A 20,038-nucleotide genomic window follows, 5' to 3' on the forward strand; every position below is an offset into this window, starting at 1 on the left:
TTATGCATTAAAGTGTATAATTAATCAAATTGGCTTCTGAAATAAATTACCGATTTTTGACAAGTATAACAAAATTGTATCATTTAATTATCGTAAATTAAATTATTTAAGGAATTTTTTTTAAATATTAAAAGAAACACTCAATCTAGTGCTTTGATCCTAGAATTTAAAAAAATGTTTCTAGTAAAAATTATCGCTTTTTCTCGTGAAAGGCTCATTACAAAATGTAAGTAATACATTAAATAGCGAATAAAAATCCTAATATGCTTTTACATAATAATCCACTATCTACTCATTGTACACTATATCTTCAATTGAAATGAAACTTATACTTATTAGATATATTTATGAATACTTACTTTGGATTGCTCGTAAATTTCATAGAACAAAGATCCCCTACATTGCTGGTTAACGTTGATTGTTTTTTTCTATAATAAAAATCAATATAACAGATTCTCGAATCAAGTAATAAAAATTATTTATTATTATTTGGACCGTTTATTTTAAAAGTGGTGTCAGTCCATTTTCTGTTGTTTCGAGAAAATTGAAGGTTTGCATATTGGTTAATTCAAAAATATTCATTAATTATATCAAGTTTGACAATGTTTCTATTAATTTATCGATATGTAATTTGATTATATACATTACTTTTAGGTTAATTTAACTAAAATAATGTATTTTTACAAGGGCTGCAAATGGACTTACACCACTTTCAAAATTAATCAATTGTTAAAATCTATTTTGAAAAATCAAATATCACTTAAAATATATTTCATATCAATCCAATTTTGTTTAGAAATAATAACAAGAAATAAAATAGAAGTAGTCTATTGGTTTTTTTTTATATCTACGTATAAGCTGATTGATAATATGACGTAACGTGTCAACACTTACATTTGAGAAAGATCAAGTAAAGATTTTGTTGCGGGAATCTGCAGCTTTTGAAATTGGATTCCGGAAACAGTTTTAACTGATTTTATTGAAGTTTTATCACGAGAAACAAGCGACTTTTTTAAACATTCTTTATTATTTTTAATACTCGGCAAATGATTTCGAATCGAGTTTACTTCTGGCTGCTGTATATTCGTGTTAAATCGACTTTTTTGCTAAAACGTAAGCTATTAACTTAAAAATTGCTCTCTTTATTATTCTAACATAAAACATTTAAAAATTTATTAACCTTATTTTCCGAAAGTGGCGTACTTCTTTTAAGTTTTTCAATCCTGTAAGCATCATACTTGATCATCCGTTCTCGAACGCTAGCCTCATTATTAAGATCGTTACAAGCACGATCAAAATGAATTTTAAACGGTTCCTTTTTCGTCGACGATTTAAAGTCTTTGTAATTAGCATCTTTACGCGGATCAACCTTACAATAACAGTGACCACCGGTATAATTTGAATCAAATCTTTTTGAAGAAGTAACTTTTTGAGGATTTGTACCAGCCAAATTTTTGAATTTTTTTATATCACAGATATTTTCCTTTTCATCTATTCTTTCCTTCTCGCTTAATCTCGTTGACGAAAATACTCGACGAGGTTCCGACATATCAAACGCGAATAAATAATTCAAGGAATTGTATAACGAAATTTTAATGTCAATTTATAAAAGTAATTCTTAACTATACAAACGTACACGTTAATCGTACATAACAGAAATCGAGACAAAATAAAACTGATCTGAACGAACTAACGAACGTTTTAAATATTACGGAAATTTAAACACTGAGGGAGATAAACAATTTTTTGCGAACAGTTTATATCTGGCAACCGAACCAAGCCATATAAAGACTACGTTGATGTTACCATCCGATTTCAAAATGTAAGAAAAAAAAACCGTTACTCATGTTTCTATAGAAATCATTTTGTTGAGTAATCAATCAAGAAATTCCTTATTTGAAAAACTAATTGGGGGAAATAAAGGCCTGATATCAATAATTTGTAATTTCTTTAACCAAAAAAATCAAATTTTATTAATTAACATATGATCACTTATTTCTTCATCTACGCACACACGCATGCACACATACTCTCTCATTCCTTCATATCATAACAACAGAGGACAACATTTCTTGTAGTTTTACCTATCAAAATAGCATCTTTACTTATTGTAGAAATAGCTCTGTAGATTTAAAACCATCTTTGTCTTATTCTAGAAATACCTATTTGTTATCTTTTCTTTCTTGCGTATTTCACCTTAAACTACCTTTTCGTTTGAAATCCCCACTTCGCATCATCGTGGGTAACAACGAACTTCATGATCGACGTGCTTAAGATCACGAGCGCTACAAGCATGTTCTTTTAAAATTAAATAAATCATATTAAATTAAAAATATTCAATATTATTTATAAATTAATAATTATTTATTTAATTAAATTCTAAATTTAATGCACTAATCTACCAAAATAATTTTAATTTTAATAATATTAAATAAAAAATTTATATTTAAATCATCTTAAATAAATAAATTTTGAAAATAAATATAAACAAAAAAATTTTTATAGAAAAAGATAAAATATAATACCAAGAAAAATATATTAAATTATCATACCGTAAACGTGGTAACGAACCTCGAATTAAAATTATTAAAATTCTAAAAATTAATACATAAACAACACTTTTTATAAAATATATTGAATTTCCAAAAAATATAATAATAAAAATTATACCCGAAAGTAAAATTATTATATACTCAGCTAAAAAAATAAATGTAAATCTTACTCTTATATACTCAACATTAAACCCCGAAACTAATTCAGATTCACCTTCAATAAAATCAAAAGGTATACGATTTATTAAATTTACTATTAAATCCAATTTCAAATTTAATTTAAATTAAATTACTCAATATTAATAAAAAAATGTAATAAAAATGTAATAAAAAATGTAAAGTATAACGGCTGTTTAAAAGTGTGCTCCTGCATTTTGCTGTGTTTAGTTGTGTTATAATTTATAATTAAAATAATTTTTTATGTTTTTTTACTGTTTTACATAGTGCTTTATTTATAACATTATTATTTATATTTATAACATTATTATTTATATTTATAACATTATTTATATTTATAACAGTTATTTTTATTTATAACATTAGAGTTTTTTGTTTTGGGTGTATGTTAAAAGCCCTTTAATCTGTGTTTCGGCCGTTGATTTTCAGCTACAGTTTATATTGTATTCAGACAGTACTGTCATATTACCTTTATTATTATTATCTTAACATTGCCACCTATACCATGCCCGACAAAACTACAGAGTGGTGTGGTATTTGTATACGGCCAATTGTTGACGATCTCGCTGCTACGACCCGGGATATTTGGAAACATAAATTTCACTTGGCCTGCGTCAAAGTTAGATATGCTCTTCACTCAAGATCCGAAGTCAAGGACTTTGTTACTAGCAAATGTCCTATTTGTACAGTGAAGAATGAGTATCCAATTTCTATTTTGGAGGAAATCAATAAGAAGCTAAGCAAATTAAATGACATTGATACGAAAATCACGGATCTGACTACAAGACTGGACGGAATAGCTGCCAATTGTGATTCTTTACGCGAAGATTATAAAGCTTTAGAAAAGCGAGTTGATGCAATTGAATCGGCGTCATCATCGGACTCAATTTGTATGGTTGGCCAATCAAACAATCCGCAATTGCAAGCCATTCAAGAGATAGAAATGCGCCAACTATATATGGAATCTAAACAACTTCGTGACCAATTTGTCATTTCGGGTCTCCCAGAGGCAGCTTCGGAGAGCTTAACAGCTGCAGTGGTTAAACTTGGTAAAATTTTAGAGGTTCCTGATGTAAGCGCTAATAGTTTCTCATTGGTAGAGAGAATTGGATACAACAAAAAGAAAAATGTTAAAGGAAACTCTGTTCGCGAACGGGATATCATCGTAAAATGCCATTCATCAAAATTGGTCGATAAGTTTATTGCCTGCAGGAGGAAACGCAATGATGTTACAGCAAATTTAATCATCAATGGGTCACAAAAGACGCCAATTTTTGTAAATAAGCGGTATCCAACGGCATTGTATAAATTGCGACAAAATATTATTAAGAAGTTTCCTCACATCAGCAAAAAAAATATTTGGATTACGGCTAATTCTGTTTGCGTGGACCTTAAAAATGGATCGGAACCAGTAAAAATTTTGCCGTCAATGGACCTATCAAATATCCATAGTCTTTGTAAATAATATTGTAGTATTGGCTCTCAGCAACGTAATATTATAGCTGAATCATCGTTTAATTTAAAAATATGTCACTTAAATGCCCAATCACTTATTCCTCATATTGATGAGTTTCGTGAATTTTTTAGAGAAACTAATCAGGACATTATTGCTGTCTCTGAATCATGGCTTTCCAATTGTATTGTGGATGCTCAAATATGGTTTCCGATGTTCCATTTACATCGACATGATCGCAAGCGTCGTCATGGTGGAGGTGTTTGATTATTTGAACGCAATACGTTATTTTCTCGTATTGTTGCTTGCTCATCAAATCAAATAGATGATTTTCCTGAGTACATGATTGCTGAAATATGGTCATCAATTCGTAATAAAGTTTTAATTTCTGTGATCTACAGGCCGCCATTATTGAATATTTTTGAGCAAGATTTTGATGAGTTATTTATGCATTATAAAAATATTGTAATAACAGGTGATCTAATAGAGACATTCAGAGTGTTTTGTGACTTACGATTTAATTTAAAAAAAATTTATTTTTTTGCTTTGTTTTTAACCATATGTTTGTTGCTTTGAGCCAATACTACTATACTACTATTATAGAACCATTATACTTTTATTTACTATTTTCTTTTTACTTTTATCTACTTTCTGTGAGTTATTACTATTATAATGATAAGTTTAATAATAATTACATCATTTTAATTTCCGTTTTGTTTCACCTTTAGGGAGCTTAGGCTCTAGGGTCAATAAAATATTATTAAATAAATAAATAAATTTTCAATAAATATTTAAATACAATTAGCATTACTTTATTCTCCCTTTAGTTCGTAATATGCTTCTTTTTGAATTTTGTAAATATCATTCTTAATTTGGTTCTTATAAGCTTTTCCCAAACCTTAGCAAATTCGTCAAATTGGTCCGGTATTTTTCGCATAAGTACGATACTTTCGCTCGGCACTAAAAGGGTTAAGCACCATTTTTTGTAGATGCGCAGATACTTGTCAAGAGAGATGCGAAAATAGAGACTGAAAATTTATTATCATTATTTTTATCTGAATACATATCAAATTATAAACGCTTGGTTGGAGACATGCAAATGCAAATTTCATACTTATTATATTATAAGAAAATAAAATGTATTCTGTATTTTTCATAAATTAATAAATATTAATAAAATATCATGTTGGTTTAATACCATCTACCCTATTTTCATGTATTAGTACACAAGACATATGTTTAAATGTGTTAAACGGCAGGATTTTAGTAAATAGATCTCAATTCATTTTTAGGGCAAAAATTCGATTTCACATAAAATAAAGTTAGAATATGCGGATGAGAAAGGGGATAACCATACAGCCAGGTACTGGGATAATGTGTGGGGGTAAATAAAGAGGGGTCCGGAAGAGATAAGAAAAATACTAGACGGTAGAGAAAAGGAAATATTATAAGAAAACTAACAATAAGAGAAATAGAAAGATGGAAGGAAGAAGCAAAAGGAAGAATAGAAAAAGAAAAAAAAGACAACAAAAAGATTAGAAAGAGAAATGGAAAGATTGGAGAAAAAGGGTAGGATTGTAAAATGATAGGAAAAATGGAAAGAATGAAAATAAAAGTATTATAAAGGCCAAATTTTATAATATCAAGATATAGAATAAAGAGGTTTAGTACTACTACTAATCTATAGACTTTAAACAATAAATAAATTAGGAAAAAATTATTGAGTTTGAATTTTTGGAATATGATATAATTGTAACTATTAAAGAACATAAAGATATCAAATTGTAATTCACATATAACAGTTATTATAAATCTTTTTCTCTTACGATATTTTATATTATTAGCATATATTACATTCGACTAGACGTTGATATATTTCTTTATGAAACAAGTATTTTTTATTTAGATAAAAATATAAAAATTTAATTTATAAATATAGATAGTTTTTTTTCCAGTAGTGTCTTAAAACATTAAATTTATTCAATTTACATTTACATATTCATTTAACATATGAAACTTATATGCAAAGCATATAGTTTTTTCTTTATGATTTTACTCAAGAGAACATAAATTTAAGTACAAGTAATCAACATATACAAGAATTGATAGATTATACAATATAATGTTCTATTTAATTTATGTACAATAAAATATATGTGTAAAAATGTATTTTGGCATTTTACATGCATTCTTTTACTTTATTATTAGAACAGAGGTATATGATACTAAAGTGGAACTTTCATTATTTACATTTTTATAGAATTTAGTATATATATATATATATATATATTTATATATATTATATATAATTATATGAATATATAGCATCCAAATTAAAAATTAATGTCCAAATTTTGTGCACTTTTTGTGAAACATAAAAATAAAACTGCCCAAAATTCATAACAATACTTTTTATACTTCATTGTGCCTAAAGTAAATTTTATGAGTCAAAAATAATCATATAAATGCAATTATTACAAATTTATACTATCAATTTATAATATTTGTATTATAATCAATTATTTTTTAGTTTGCTTTAAGATGGTATGCTTTTTATATATTATGCACTACATATAATTTATTATACATACTTATGTACATTTAAGACACATAATTATTACAATTAAATTATAATTTTTACATTGCCATATTACATGATAAATTAAATTTTTATAACTTTGATTTTTGATTTAAAATTTAATAAATACATTGAAAATAATATTTTTAATTGTAACATTAATATATATAAATTGAATAGCATTTCTATAAATTTATTGTGATCAAATGTTTACTTTTGAACATTCAAATATCAACTTTTCTACCTCACTTATGTAATTTGATAATGCATAACATAAATACTGTAATGCATAGATAAAAAATGATATTACAGTTTTCAAATGTTTAATATTAAATAGTAATATTTAATAATTACATTTTTCAATTTAGTGTTTTCAGCAGAAATATAGTAAATAATAATGGAAAGACATATGTCATAATGTTCATTAGATTGTCAATTTACTAAATGTTCGTTCTTATTTTCATATTATAATTAGTAGTCGAAAACATGGCACGTGTTTAAAATAGAAAGTACTAATATTAGGGCAATAACAAATATTAATATTCTCTGAAATAACAGAAAATACAATATTTACGTATTATAAAATGCACGAAAATTATACTCTAATTATTTAATTTATAAAATTTACATCAGTTAGAGCCTTTACTTCATTATCATTCTTACAATCACGTTAACCCAATTTCCTATGTATATACGTTATGATGTTTCTTAATAAAATGCGTATACACACATGCATCTCAACATTATAAATTTCTTTTATCATGCCCACCTTCATTTTATAATATATTATTATACATTCATTCTAAGCACCAGTTTTGTATAATCTGAAATATTTTGTAAAACCAGAGTATCACTGAACTGTAACTTGTTCACTATTTTTTCTATTATATAATTATAGTTTATCATATATAATACATTTGGTAAATATAAAAACTTTGAAACTCATTGCACCTAAATTGTTTGCAAAAATACGAGGTGCATTATCGATAAGCTTTGTTGTGAGTAGAAGTTGATTTTCTCTGTTAAAATAATTATAATTTGTCTAAATATGAAAAATCATTATTATAATTCATCATCGATATGTTTTATTTTATATTTGTGTTCATCATTCTTCCTACTTTTAAATTTGATAGTATAGTCTTCCTTATACTTTAAATTACTTTTTTCTTTTAAGTTATATTTTGTATTAGATAATCTTACATTTTGATGAAATTCTGTGAAAAATTTCGTTTTCTCTTCATCGGATGCCCATATGGGTTTTTTAAATTCTTCTAATAGATGATCTCTAGATATTACATTATTATTACTATTTTCTTTTGTGTTCTGTTTGTTGGTTAATTTATTATTATTATTATTGTTGTTGTTTTTATTATTATTATTATTATTATTATTATTATTATTATTATCATTATTATTATCATCATCATCATCATCATCATCATCATCACCATCATCATCATCATCATCATCATCATCATCATTATTATTATTATTATTATTATTATTATTATTATTATTATTATTATTATTATTATCATTATTATTATTATTATCATTATTATTTTTATTATTAATATTATTAATTTTATCACCGATTCCATCCTGAATTTCTTGTAAAATTTTTTGAATCTCATCTTGTGGTCCAGGATCTCTAGTGTATGACTTTATTATTTCTTTGGAAACTGGATATAAAAGATTACCATCGTTTAATGAAGTTTTCTTGTATAAAGTTTCTGTAGAATGTTTCTTATTTTTAACTTTCTTATCTATAGGATCTAAATTTTTCTGTTTTATGTCTAAAGATACTAATTCTTTTTCTTCTATATCTTCAATTTTATTTTTCTTTATATTACTTCCGTTTTTGCTTTGTTTTAATACATCAGATTGAATGGACATTTTATCTGATTCAGTAATCATTTTATTTTCATTATTTTTAACTTCTATATAATTAGAAATATTAGATTCATCTTCATATTCTTGTAAATTGTTTTGTTCAATATTTTTTTCAACTTTTTCTATCTCTGTCCACATAATATTTTCATAATTTTCATATTTTTTATTATAATCTTTGGCTGTATCTAACAATTTTATAAATAGATCCTTTAAACTAATTTCATTGTTACTTTCATTATTATCATTAGTTAAATCTTCCTTTTGTTTAAGAAATTCAGGATCTTTATTTTCACTAAATTTATCTACATCTTTTTCCCTATTATTCATTAATATTTCTTGATATATACTTTGCACGCCTTTACCAACATGATATAAAAGATCCAAATGTTGTTTAATGATTTTATCTTCGTCAAATAATTTTCGTAGTATATTTCGTAAAACAATACTATTATTAATTTGTTCTAAACAAAATGTTGAGATATTTTTAAACGGTTTTAAATTTGGTATTATGGATCTTATTTCTTTGAGTTTTGTTGAAATCTCTTTTAAATATAGGACTGTACGATCCAATTTCGTAAGTAAATTGTAGTTAGTTATTGTTAGTTTATTAGAATTCAAAAAATGAGCCATCATTGATGGTTTTGGCGCAACTTCACTTAATTCTTTTAAGAGCCATAGAACTTTTTCTTTCAAACTTGCCGCATTATAAACATTTGCATCGACACCTTGCTCTGCCATTACCAAGTTGTAATATCTTCTCAGTAGAAAAGTCCTAATGCGTAGTTCAGATTTTTGATTAGATCCAAGGTTGTACAATTGATTTACAAAGAATTCTTTCAATTGTTGCCATTGCATCTCAGTAAACGGTAAAATAGTTAATTTTGAATTTCTTGTCATGTAAATAGATGGTACATCTGACTTAATTGCAATCCTTATCTCTCCTTCAAGTGAATCTTTGATAATTCGTGCAGATAAATGATTAAAATCAATGGTGTCCTGATGTTCGTTCTCGATATTAAAATTTATATCTTCATGTAAATCATTTCTTTCAGTATTCTGTACTTAGAATAAAAATGAAATTGTTTTTTAGTTTATTTACATCATATAAAACTACAGTAATCCCTCCATTTATGTGGATTCACTATAATTCACTTGAGCTACGAAAGCAAAGATGTCACAACGATGCATTGCGTGAAAACATATATTCGGAGATACTCCAATATAATTTTTTTAGTAATTGCATAAATTTATCCGCAGTTTTGTAGTGAACATCGTAGTGCGATAAAAAATTTATAAGATTAATAAATAATGACATCAACTAGGGGTATTATTAATAAAATGATTAACAAAAGGGCCGGATAAGAGAAGAAACCGGATAAATTTAGAATTTAAATTTGAAATTATCCAAACATTAATAAAAGATAAGAAAATTAATAATGTTATCTGGTTATATAATCTGAATAAATCCACAATTCGCACGATTAAACAAATGCTGACACTTTTCATAGTTACATTTATACACTGTTCTCGTGGAACTAATTACCCGCATAAATAGAGAGATTACTATACATGAAAGAAATCATTGTATAATACAAAAACGAACCTGTAATTTTTTATTCATATCGAGTAAAGATTTTAATGGGGCTTTTAGTTGCTCAAACAATGATAAGTCAGTAGGTGCTTTTAACTGAACTTCATCTTTTGAAAAAAAGTTACCTATTGATTTAAATAAATATGTTTTTAATTATATACAAATTTTGAATTATTTATATCCTTTTATAAATCAACTTTCTTACCAATGGTAACGACAAGTTCACCTCCACCTGCACCTATAGCTTTAATCAGTTCAGTAGCTTCCACATTAAAAAGAAATACAACAGGTATTGTCACATCGTCTACTTCTTTTTCATCACCAGACATAGCAAATATTGGAGATGTTGCTGCACTAGTACCAGATACATTATCTATTACTATACCTGCTATAGCACCAGCTTTTTGAATTCTTCGTGCCTGAATTTGTTTAACAATATGTATATATATATATATATATATATAGATATATATATAGATGATCACCTGATATATTTTTTATCACTTATGCATTTATAACAAATTTACCTTCTCCATAAACATGCAATCGCCACGTTTCATGATAACTATTTTATTTTTCAACTTTTCTGTATTAAGAAGATTTGTACAAGCTGCAAGAGGATATGTGAACACAACTTTTCCAGTAACTTTATTAAAACTATGTAATTCAGGACCAAAATGTGCTGGTCCAGCCAATAATGTAACTTTTTGTGGCGGATAAGCTTTTGGTTTTATAAATGTAACTGCTTGTGGCTTAGTTTCTGTTTGTTGCGTCTGCATTATACTAAATTCAACCATTTCTTGCATAAATAATAAACCTTCTTCAGAGTCTTGTGGAGTTCTTGCCTTAAAAAATTAATATTTTTATTATGAAATGAATATCATTTTAAATATTATGTCATTAAGTATGAAATGTCCAACTTCGAACTGAAAGTAATCAGAGCAATCGGACGTTTTTATGCTTAATGATCCTAAATCTAAAAAAATAAATTACATTAGAAATTGTATGCAATAGTTGCACTCTTCCATCTGCTAATGTTAAAGCTGTTATGCCCATTTCACTCAATATTTTTAAATGTTCCAAATTATTAGCCTAAAATAAACATCTAAATTTATATATATTTATTTTGAAATAATAATACAATACAAAAATTCCATAATGTTACTTGAAATTGAGATGCACTTAATCTTCTTTTTATAGGACGTCTTGGACAAACATCTTCCACCATGTTTCTTAAGGGTTGCCTAACCGATGCTGGAAATAAGTGTAAACTATTGGGACATGTCCGATCAAATTCATCTACTTGAACAGAATCTCGTTCGAAGTCCTAAAAAGAAATTTAAAATATCTTTTATATCTATGTTAAACAGATAAAAAATATTTACTGATTATTTAAAAGTTTTGTTGAAGACTCACGGAAGAAACATTTGTTCTTATTGAAGCTAATGTCAGTGGAAGTAAATGACCCTCAGTTGTAAAAATAAATTCATCCAAATCTAGGACTAAATCTGCTGGTTCCGCGAATAATAAATAAAGGTATTTAAATGTCTCAGATAACACAAAGCTGTCCATAGTATCATCATGTTTATTAGTCCTAACATCCGATACAGCAGCGTAGCCACATGATACTCGAGCATATGTTTGAAGACTTTTGAGAACTTTACGTCCAACTCCCAAATAGTAATGATCGCCTGTTGCACGATAGAGGAAATATGTTGATTCTAAAAATTCTGGTCTCAATGGATGATGTCCCCAATGGACCTAATTACATTCAGTGAAAAAGAAATCGCATTACAATGTTTTAAATATTATCGTTGTCCAAATATGTCGTAAAACCAGAAATGCAGTAGAATCTGATTATAATAATCACCGATAACATTATTAATTGTTTTTTTTTATCATTATCAGTTGGTCCTAAAACAGTTTAGATAAAATTAATTTTTAGAAATCTGTCTATTTTAATCAAACTATTGATATCAATTTTAATAATTACACTTGAGAACGAATAATTAGAATTTATAATGACTTTTTACTAAATAGATCTTTTTTTTTTTATTTTCTTTTAGCTAAAGCTCATCCTTTCATCATTTATATACGAGAACATGATAAATATTTATAGAAAATATATAAATAGATATTCTCCTAAAGTGTATAAACAATACTTGATTAACTTTTCAAATAAATTTTATGTTGTTTTCATAGAGTTCTTTATAAGAAAAATAACATACATACTTTATGTATTAAGTGTGCAGTTTGTGATAAATATACAATAAAATATACAGGTAATTCACGGAATATGACTATATTTTTATATAAAAAATGTTTCTTGCATAGTTAAACTAAATTAGGGGGAACAAATATAATAGTAAACAATACTTTTTTTAAGGTCATTTTTTTATGAGATATCAAGGCATCATTATTTTTTTAAACGGAATGTCTAATTTTTTTTCTAGATTCTGATAAAACATCAAATTCTGTATAAAAAACTATAATATTACGTAGTGCCTAAAATGAATAATTACTAAGATATTCAAAATAAGTTATTCGACATTATATTACTATAATCTCGATTTCGTTCACAATTTATTCACAAATCGCGCAGATGTTAATTTAAAAAATATCCACTATTGGGATAGAGAAAATCCTTACCCTTCTGTATGTTACGGTTAATGTATTACTATAGGGCATTGCATAAAATACCCAATCGAGTAAGATATTTTATAGAATGTCCAGAGGGTTTTGGTCTACCTATAAAATGTTCTTCAGTTTGCTATGTTTAGAGCATGGAAAGGGCAGGTCGAAATGATCTTAGGAGAAAGAGCAGCTAAACTCTTAACAGAAACCAAGCACCACGCTGATTTTATTGTAACAGAATAATAGAATATATCTTTAATTATTAATAATAGAATTCGTATCCTTTTCTATATTACCTTCTTCTACTTTTACAACATGGTAGTTTCGAAGATTAAGTTCTAACAGTCACGCAGTTGAAAAAGCGCGTGAACATGTGCATGAACAGTACGGAAAGTGAATTTCATAACTGTATGAACATACACCTGTCATGGTTTGTTACACTCACAATAGATTGCAATTCTCCCCCCCCCCGTGCTCTGAACACACCCCACTGAAGCACATTTTATAAATTAACCAAAACCATCTGGGCATTGTATAGATTGACTGAGCAATGTATTTTATACATGCTCGACATATACATTACCCAATTTATAAGTGGCCATTTATAAAATATATACATTGACCGTAACACATACAAATATCATAATTGTTTGTAATCATTTGAATTCGACAATAAAGATTTTGTATTTTTTATTTAATATTATCAATTGGTTATTCTTATCAACAATAGCAAATCTCAAAGTTATTATATTAGAACAGATTCTACTATATTTATCATTACGTATAATATGTACCTGAAAATCAGTAGTGAAAGCTTCTGGTATAAAATTATGTCTTTGCATGACTTGATAAAGCATCTCATGTGTCTCTACTGCAGGCTTAATGTCTCCTTTTAATACCTGCAAAAAGCAAGGTGAAATAGATTTTGATAAAAAATTGATAAAGATTCTATACATACTTGTAAACCAGGCCAAAAAGCTAATAAAGCATCCATGAAATTTTTGGAATTTGTATTTGGTCTATGCATATGTACATCTAACAACATTGGCCCTTGACTCACATATTTCATAATAGCTTGATAATGTTTATTAAAACGTCCCAAGTATTTTTCATCCCCTATAGAATAATAAATATAATAGTAAATATTATAACTAATATCGATGAAAATATTAGTAAAAAGATATTAAAGTTATACCTAATAAAATATAAGCCTTTAAGCAGTATTCATAGTAGGAGTCTATACCTGCTCCTACACCCGAATCTCTACGTACCCAGTCACCTGAATTTACATTCAATACAGAACCCATTAAATCAGTTCCTCTATGACGCATTTTCCATAAAACATCCATTGCTTTTTGTGCTTTTTCCTATAAAAAAAAAATAATTATAAAATATAAGAGATTAATGTTTTTTATAATATATCTATTTTAATAATGTCAAAAAAACTAATACCTCAAAAATTGATTCTCCAGTTAATCTTGACAAGGCAGCCATTTCTAATATCATGCTACCTGCACAAGCAGTACAAGTCTCTCTTGATACTTCTGTAGGAACACCTTTCATACCATATTTTAGATTAATCTGAATAAACAAAATTATATATTATTATATGCTTACATTTAGAGTTAACTTTTATAGAACAGTATTAAATAATCAAATATAAAAGATATATTACTCTGCCGTAAGGTATTCCAGTAGATGTATTAAATGCAGGTAAAAATCTGTATCCTAAATCTTTGGCTAAACCTAATAATTGGCCTCTATACCATGGCATTATGTCAGCTCTTTGTTGCAAATATTCAGCTAATAAGTGACCACTTAAAAGACCTCTGTTGACAATACATTTCAATATTTTTATTTACACAATATTAATCACATAAGTGCAAATCAGTGTTTCCCAACAATGGGACAATGAGCAAATCAATAATATACGTCATCATATCAGTGTTTCTTGTCAAAAATTCTTATTCAAATTAACATTCAAGATAAAATTTATATTTCTTAAAGAAAGGCTAATTAAAATCAGTTTCATTTTTTATTAGAAATACTTATTAATGTTAAATTATAATAGTAGCCGGGTTATTATGATATACTAGGACAGGGCTTCTCAAAGTGTGGGTCGCGTAATTAAATTTAGGGATCGTAGAAATTTTAACAAAAAAAAAATATTTCTGGACGCGCAACGACCAAAAATTAATTTAAAATTAGTTTAACAATACAACACGTATAGTATTTAAATTTATAATAGTGAAACAGAAAATAATATAAATTAGGTTTCCAAAGTGTAAGCCTCGGAGGAAATATTATACAATTGTTATAATTTTAATTCTTTTTACATCTTATCAGTGTAAAGCTGGGTTTTCGGCAGTTGCTACGATAAAATCTAAATATCATGCGAATATCAATATGAAGAAGAAAATGAGGGTAGTAACTATGTCCAGTTTAATTCCAAGATTTGAGATAATATGCGGTGACCAAAAGGTTCATCCATCTTACTAATTATTATAATTAATTGAATTTGTTCAATTACATTTTTTTACAATTTATGATGTGTTTTATTAATTTTTACCTAACCCTTATAACAAAATTATTACCTATTTTGCAAAGTGTAATTGTTAGAATTTGACATAGGATGCCTTGGGAAAATTTGAATTTAGCAGAGGTGTCGAGAATCAAAAAAGTTTGGGAACAACTGTTATAGAGTCTATATCAACCATACTCAAACTGCGACAAAAATGAATTTACCTTCTTTTTTCCTTTAGTGGTAAAAATTTACTTACGGCAATTAACCACCACCCAACCTCAATCTCACCTCCCCCCGTACGACCTTGAGAGCCGATCGCTGTTATAAAAAAATTAGTACGAATTTGCGTTAATACTAAAAATCACATTAACGTTTAAATAATTAAATAATATTAAATATATCTATGTTTGAAAACGGTAATTTTTTTCCATTCCTGATAACCTTTTCTTAGTTATCAGTTTTATAAATTCTTTTCTAACCGTGGAATGTCCGGCACCGTCCGCGGCTCCAATGTTGCAGCCTGTTTGATGTAAGAAACAAACGTATGCGGCCCACGAAGGAAAAAGATTGAGAACCCTTGATATCCATGGTCGCAAAAATATTTGCTCTGTTAAAGGGAGTCACCAAGTGGAAAAGTTTAAGAAGCCCTGTACTAGGGAGTATTAGAGTTTTGAGACATAGAGATGAGTCACGATTTAAGAAAGATTAGGAAACACCGGTTTAGATAAAATAAATCTGATCCAATTACCCAAGCATTCTGATGTTAGTTTCGAATAGAGACACTATTACATCTGTATCAAAGCTGACATCTCTTGCAACAAGCTTTACTGCATTTTCAAATTCTTCCAAATCACCTAACACCTGTAACATTAGTAGCTTAATATGAGGATATTCGATACTATAAGTCTATCCTTGTGTTAATAGTGAATCTTACCACAAGTGTATCTAAGGTATCCACTAATGTAAGGGAAAAACTGTAAGGATATATGAAAGAAGTTAATAAATAAAAAAGTAATATTATTAATCCAAAAAATGTAAAATATAATAATAGATTAAAATACGCATTCTTACTTTCCTAATGTAGAATCAATATCACCTCTATTTGGCTCCGATCCTCTATATCGGCCCTTACAGCTTAATGGCATTAACTCATCCGCAGGATAAGCATTTTCCTATAATTTATCCAAATAATCACTCATTGCCATCCATTATTGTTACAAGATTATAATTAACACATTCGCGTCTGATAACTCATGCTATGGTTACAGTAAGACACGAATTCTGATGAAAACAAATTCTGCAGTAAAGCTCAGAATTATATATATATATATTCATCAGAACAATCAAATAGGTTGAATGTTACGAGAGTGATTTATTTGGTTGCAACCGTCTTTTCATATAACTTAAGAACACGTCAAAATAATTTCATTCAAATCGTTTTGATGTTCATGCTTTTTCCGACATCGCACAATAGCTCGTATGTCAACTATTGCGAAAATTGAACGTTTTTTGTGCGAGTGGAGACATCGTATTTTAATTGCACTATGATGCTTTTCTGCAGAATTTACTTTCATTTGTTTCCGTCAAAATTCGCGTCCACTGCAACGTAGCCTTATAATACGCATAGTACGTGTTCTTCTACTAAGGAACAGTTAACACGTGATACGCAATTGAAATTATTATATACATATTTATCTTATTGTCAAAAATAAATAGCTACGACATTAGATTGAAAATCTCGGATAATTATATTTTAAAAAGTATATATTATAATATGATAAAAAGTAATTTACATTCCCAAAAATTTCCATGAAATATACTATTTATTTTAAGTTATAGCACTTTTTTCTAACGTAATGCGATTGAAAGAAAAACCATAAAATCTTTCCGATCTTAAATAAAGTTCGATTTGAAACGCCCCGACATGAATGCGTTAACACGTTGACTGCCACACAAGTTTGGCATGTTTGACGTAGAGGCCAAAATTCTAAGATAAGATATAAAACCAGTGCTTTTTTGTAGTGTAACACTGGAACGTCGTTCCAGGATCTTTTTTTACAATATTTCTAATATTTGAAAAAGGGGATAAGAAATATTTAAGATTAAATAAAAATAAATAAGTAAAAGAAATAAGAGAAAAAAAGCAAATAATAAAATATGTCGTTTAAATTTGACCATGCTTAAAATAAAACAAAAATTGACATAAATTATGTTTAATTTTTGATGAACTCCGTGGCATAAGAAAAGTGGCTTTAAATTTCATTTAAATGATATTTGAAGATAATTTTGTTTAATAAAAATTTTGACAAAAAATGGGTTCCGGCATTTTTTGTTTAGAAAATACTGTATAGAACTTGCACTGTATAGAACAATATAATAATACTGATCACAAATGACCTTCATGGCCCCATTGACAGAATAAACGCCGATCACGGGTGACTGACGTGTCAGTCAGCGTGTTAAGCATAGTTTCATTTACCATATAAGCATTGTAAGCGTGATAAAACATATCCCTTGCTTCATCCCTAAAAATAATACAAAATTGTTAAATACAATAAATAACACTTTCAAATTCTTCATACATACTTCAATGCTTCACGTTCTTCTTTATTCATATAATCGAGTTGATCGTCATCGGATGTAGCCATTAATGCATGTATGCTACATCCGAACATGAGCAATCCAAATAAGAAAGAATCACGAGCCATTCTTCATAAAAAAATATCTTCCTTTTTGTTTGTCAAGATGTCATATCTATGGTTAAGCATAACATTCTTTCAAACATATTTCAATGAATCCACTTCTCATTCACTAAATTTTATATCATTTAACACGATTTAAAGAAAATATTATTATGTGTATAATCTTTGCTTAAGATTTTTTCGTTAATACTTCTTTGCTGTATAATTCTTATAGACGCGAATCATTGGTAAATTTAACGATATACCATTAATGGAAGATAGTGTAACATCATGTAACACATGTATCAACGCAAATAAAGAAAGAGGAGAGGAAGCACTGCTGATAAACTTTTGCACACGTAGATTGTAAAAATTTTTTGGTTATATCCCGAAAAATTTGATTAATTTATCAAAATTTGATTGAAAAATCTATATCACTAACGGAATAATAGGAAATATAAACAAAAAAATACTGATGATCAGTTGATCACGCATTATTTTCAGGGCCAGGTGATGTGTGACCTTCGTTAATTTTTTCAAAATTTTTTACATACTTTGTAGCACTGTTCTTATCATCCATATGTTTCGATGTGTGATCTATATACTTATATTTTTAAGAGTTTATCAAGTGGTGTATTATACTGCCATTATGACAGCAATCTTATTTAATATAAAAAAACAACGTGTTTCGCGCATCGATCTTCTTTTATTTGCATAATGTTTATTAAAATCAACGTTTTTATCTTGATGAACTAACCTCTCGTAACGAGAGTTAACTTCTACGATAGAAATGATCACGTGATTCGGACAAAAATTCATGGCGGTCTTTAATATTATCTTTTGAATGTTCACATTTAACAGTGATTAAACGTTAATTTGTCATGAATTTTTTCTTCATCGTTTCATTTATGTTTATTTACTATTCTAATAATTTTCATAAAACTAAAAATAAATATTTATGTAAAGTTCACTTTCGATTATTTTTAATTCGGAATATTATACACAGAATATAAAGTGTAAAGAGAGTAAATGAAAAGAAACAAAAATATGTTCGTAGCATGGGATATTTAAGGCGTATTTTCACGTGAAGTTAAAGGGATGGCTGTCATTAACGTAACATTGTATGACAGTGTAATATTTTGAATTCAAAGCGCAAAAAAGTTGGCATAAAATCTCCAGAATTGAGAAATATGAAGATATACATTTAATTGCTGGCTAGAAGCTAATTCGAAATCCATATGTTTTAAAATTTTTTATTAATTATTTAATTAGTTATTGATAATTAAAAATTTGAAAATTTTTTTTTATTATTTCTCAGTAAAGCAACGTAGTTGACCACAGCAGAAAAAAATGAATAAGTGCACTAATTTGCTAATAAAATGTTTATTTAAAATACATAACTTTTAACTTTATTAATTAATTATTTAATTAGTTATTAATAATTAAAAATCAAAAAACGTCATGAAGAGGTTATATGTTATACGCATGCGCAACCACAAATTCAAGGTGCAGTCGCACTTTGAAAAAATAAAAGTAAAGTTGGTAAACCTGCAGGGGATATATTTAAAGTTGATTTCCAAAGGAACAACCACGGAGACTATACAAGGAACACGAACTCCATGTATACAAATGGGATATAAAAATAAGAGGGCGCCCGTGTTATATTTCGTTATCAGACATACCCATCATATAGGTTAAAAGAAGTGTTTCTTTTTTTTTTTAATAAACATACTTATATGACTTCAAAAATAAAATTTAATTCTGTCTTAAAAAATAACTAAGAAAAGCTGTCATACCTTAACTAATAATAGATTGCTTTTTATAATGGTCTCAAAAATGTTATAAGGTTAAATAAACATGTATATCATTGATAACTGATTGGTATAAATTTTGTTCTAAGCGATAATTGTCGCTAAATAAATTGTAAACAAATTCAATTCAAATATCATTTTGTT

At 27.4% G+C, this 20,038-nt stretch overlaps 1 protein-coding gene and 1 long non-coding RNA gene across 2 annotated transcripts; both read right to left on the reverse strand.

Annotated features, from left to right (window-relative positions):
* Positions 1–7,175: 7,175 nt before the first annotated feature.
* Positions 7,176–19,037, reverse strand: LOC122515351 (ER degradation-enhancing alpha-mannosidase-like protein 3). Its single transcript, XM_043632667.1, has 18 exons — positions 17,989–19,037; positions 17,882–17,927; positions 16,474–16,574; positions 16,337–16,376; positions 16,151–16,263; positions 14,554–14,707; positions 14,331–14,459; positions 14,074–14,245; positions 13,837–13,994; positions 13,673–13,777; positions 11,661–12,005; positions 11,410–11,571; positions 11,238–11,336; positions 10,772–11,089; positions 10,450–10,663; positions 10,257–10,369; positions 8,294–9,709; positions 7,176–8,101 (listed from the first exon to the last, which is right to left on the reverse strand). The coding sequence occupies exons 1-18, from the start codon at positions 18,108–18,110 to the stop codon at positions 7,823–7,825; spliced, it is 4,086 nt and encodes a 1,361-aa protein (XP_043488602.1). The 5' UTR covers positions 18,111–19,037; the 3' UTR covers positions 7,176–7,822.
* LOC122515153 lies at positions 14,711–16,143 on the reverse strand. The gene is made up of 2 exons (XR_006303219.1): positions 15,882–16,143; positions 14,711–15,720 (listed from the first exon to the last, which is right to left on the reverse strand). It is a non-coding gene; the product is annotated as an uncharacterized LOC122515153 (long non-coding RNA).
* Positions 19,038–20,038: the final 1,001 nt, after the last annotated feature.

Source organism: Polistes fuscatus, unplaced genomic scaffold (assembly GCF_010416935.1).
Source record: "Polistes fuscatus isolate 324 unplaced genomic scaffold, CU_Pfus_HIC Scaffold17, whole genome shotgun sequence".
NCBI lineage: Eukaryota > Metazoa > Arthropoda > Insecta > Hymenoptera > Vespidae > Polistes > Polistes fuscatus.

Coding starts and splice junctions, on each gene's coding strand:
- LOC122515351 (XM_043632667.1), bottom strand. CDS start 18,110: ATGGCTCGTGATTCTTTCTTATTTGGATTGCTCATGTTCGGATGTAGC. Junction 16,575..17,881: donor ACGCTTACAATGCTTATATG/GTAAATGAAACT, acceptor GATAAATTATAG/GAAAATGCTTATCCTGCGGA. Junction 11,090..11,237: donor TATTGCATACAATTTCTAAT/GTAATTTATTTT, acceptor TAATTTTTTAAG/GCAAGAACTCCACAAGACTC.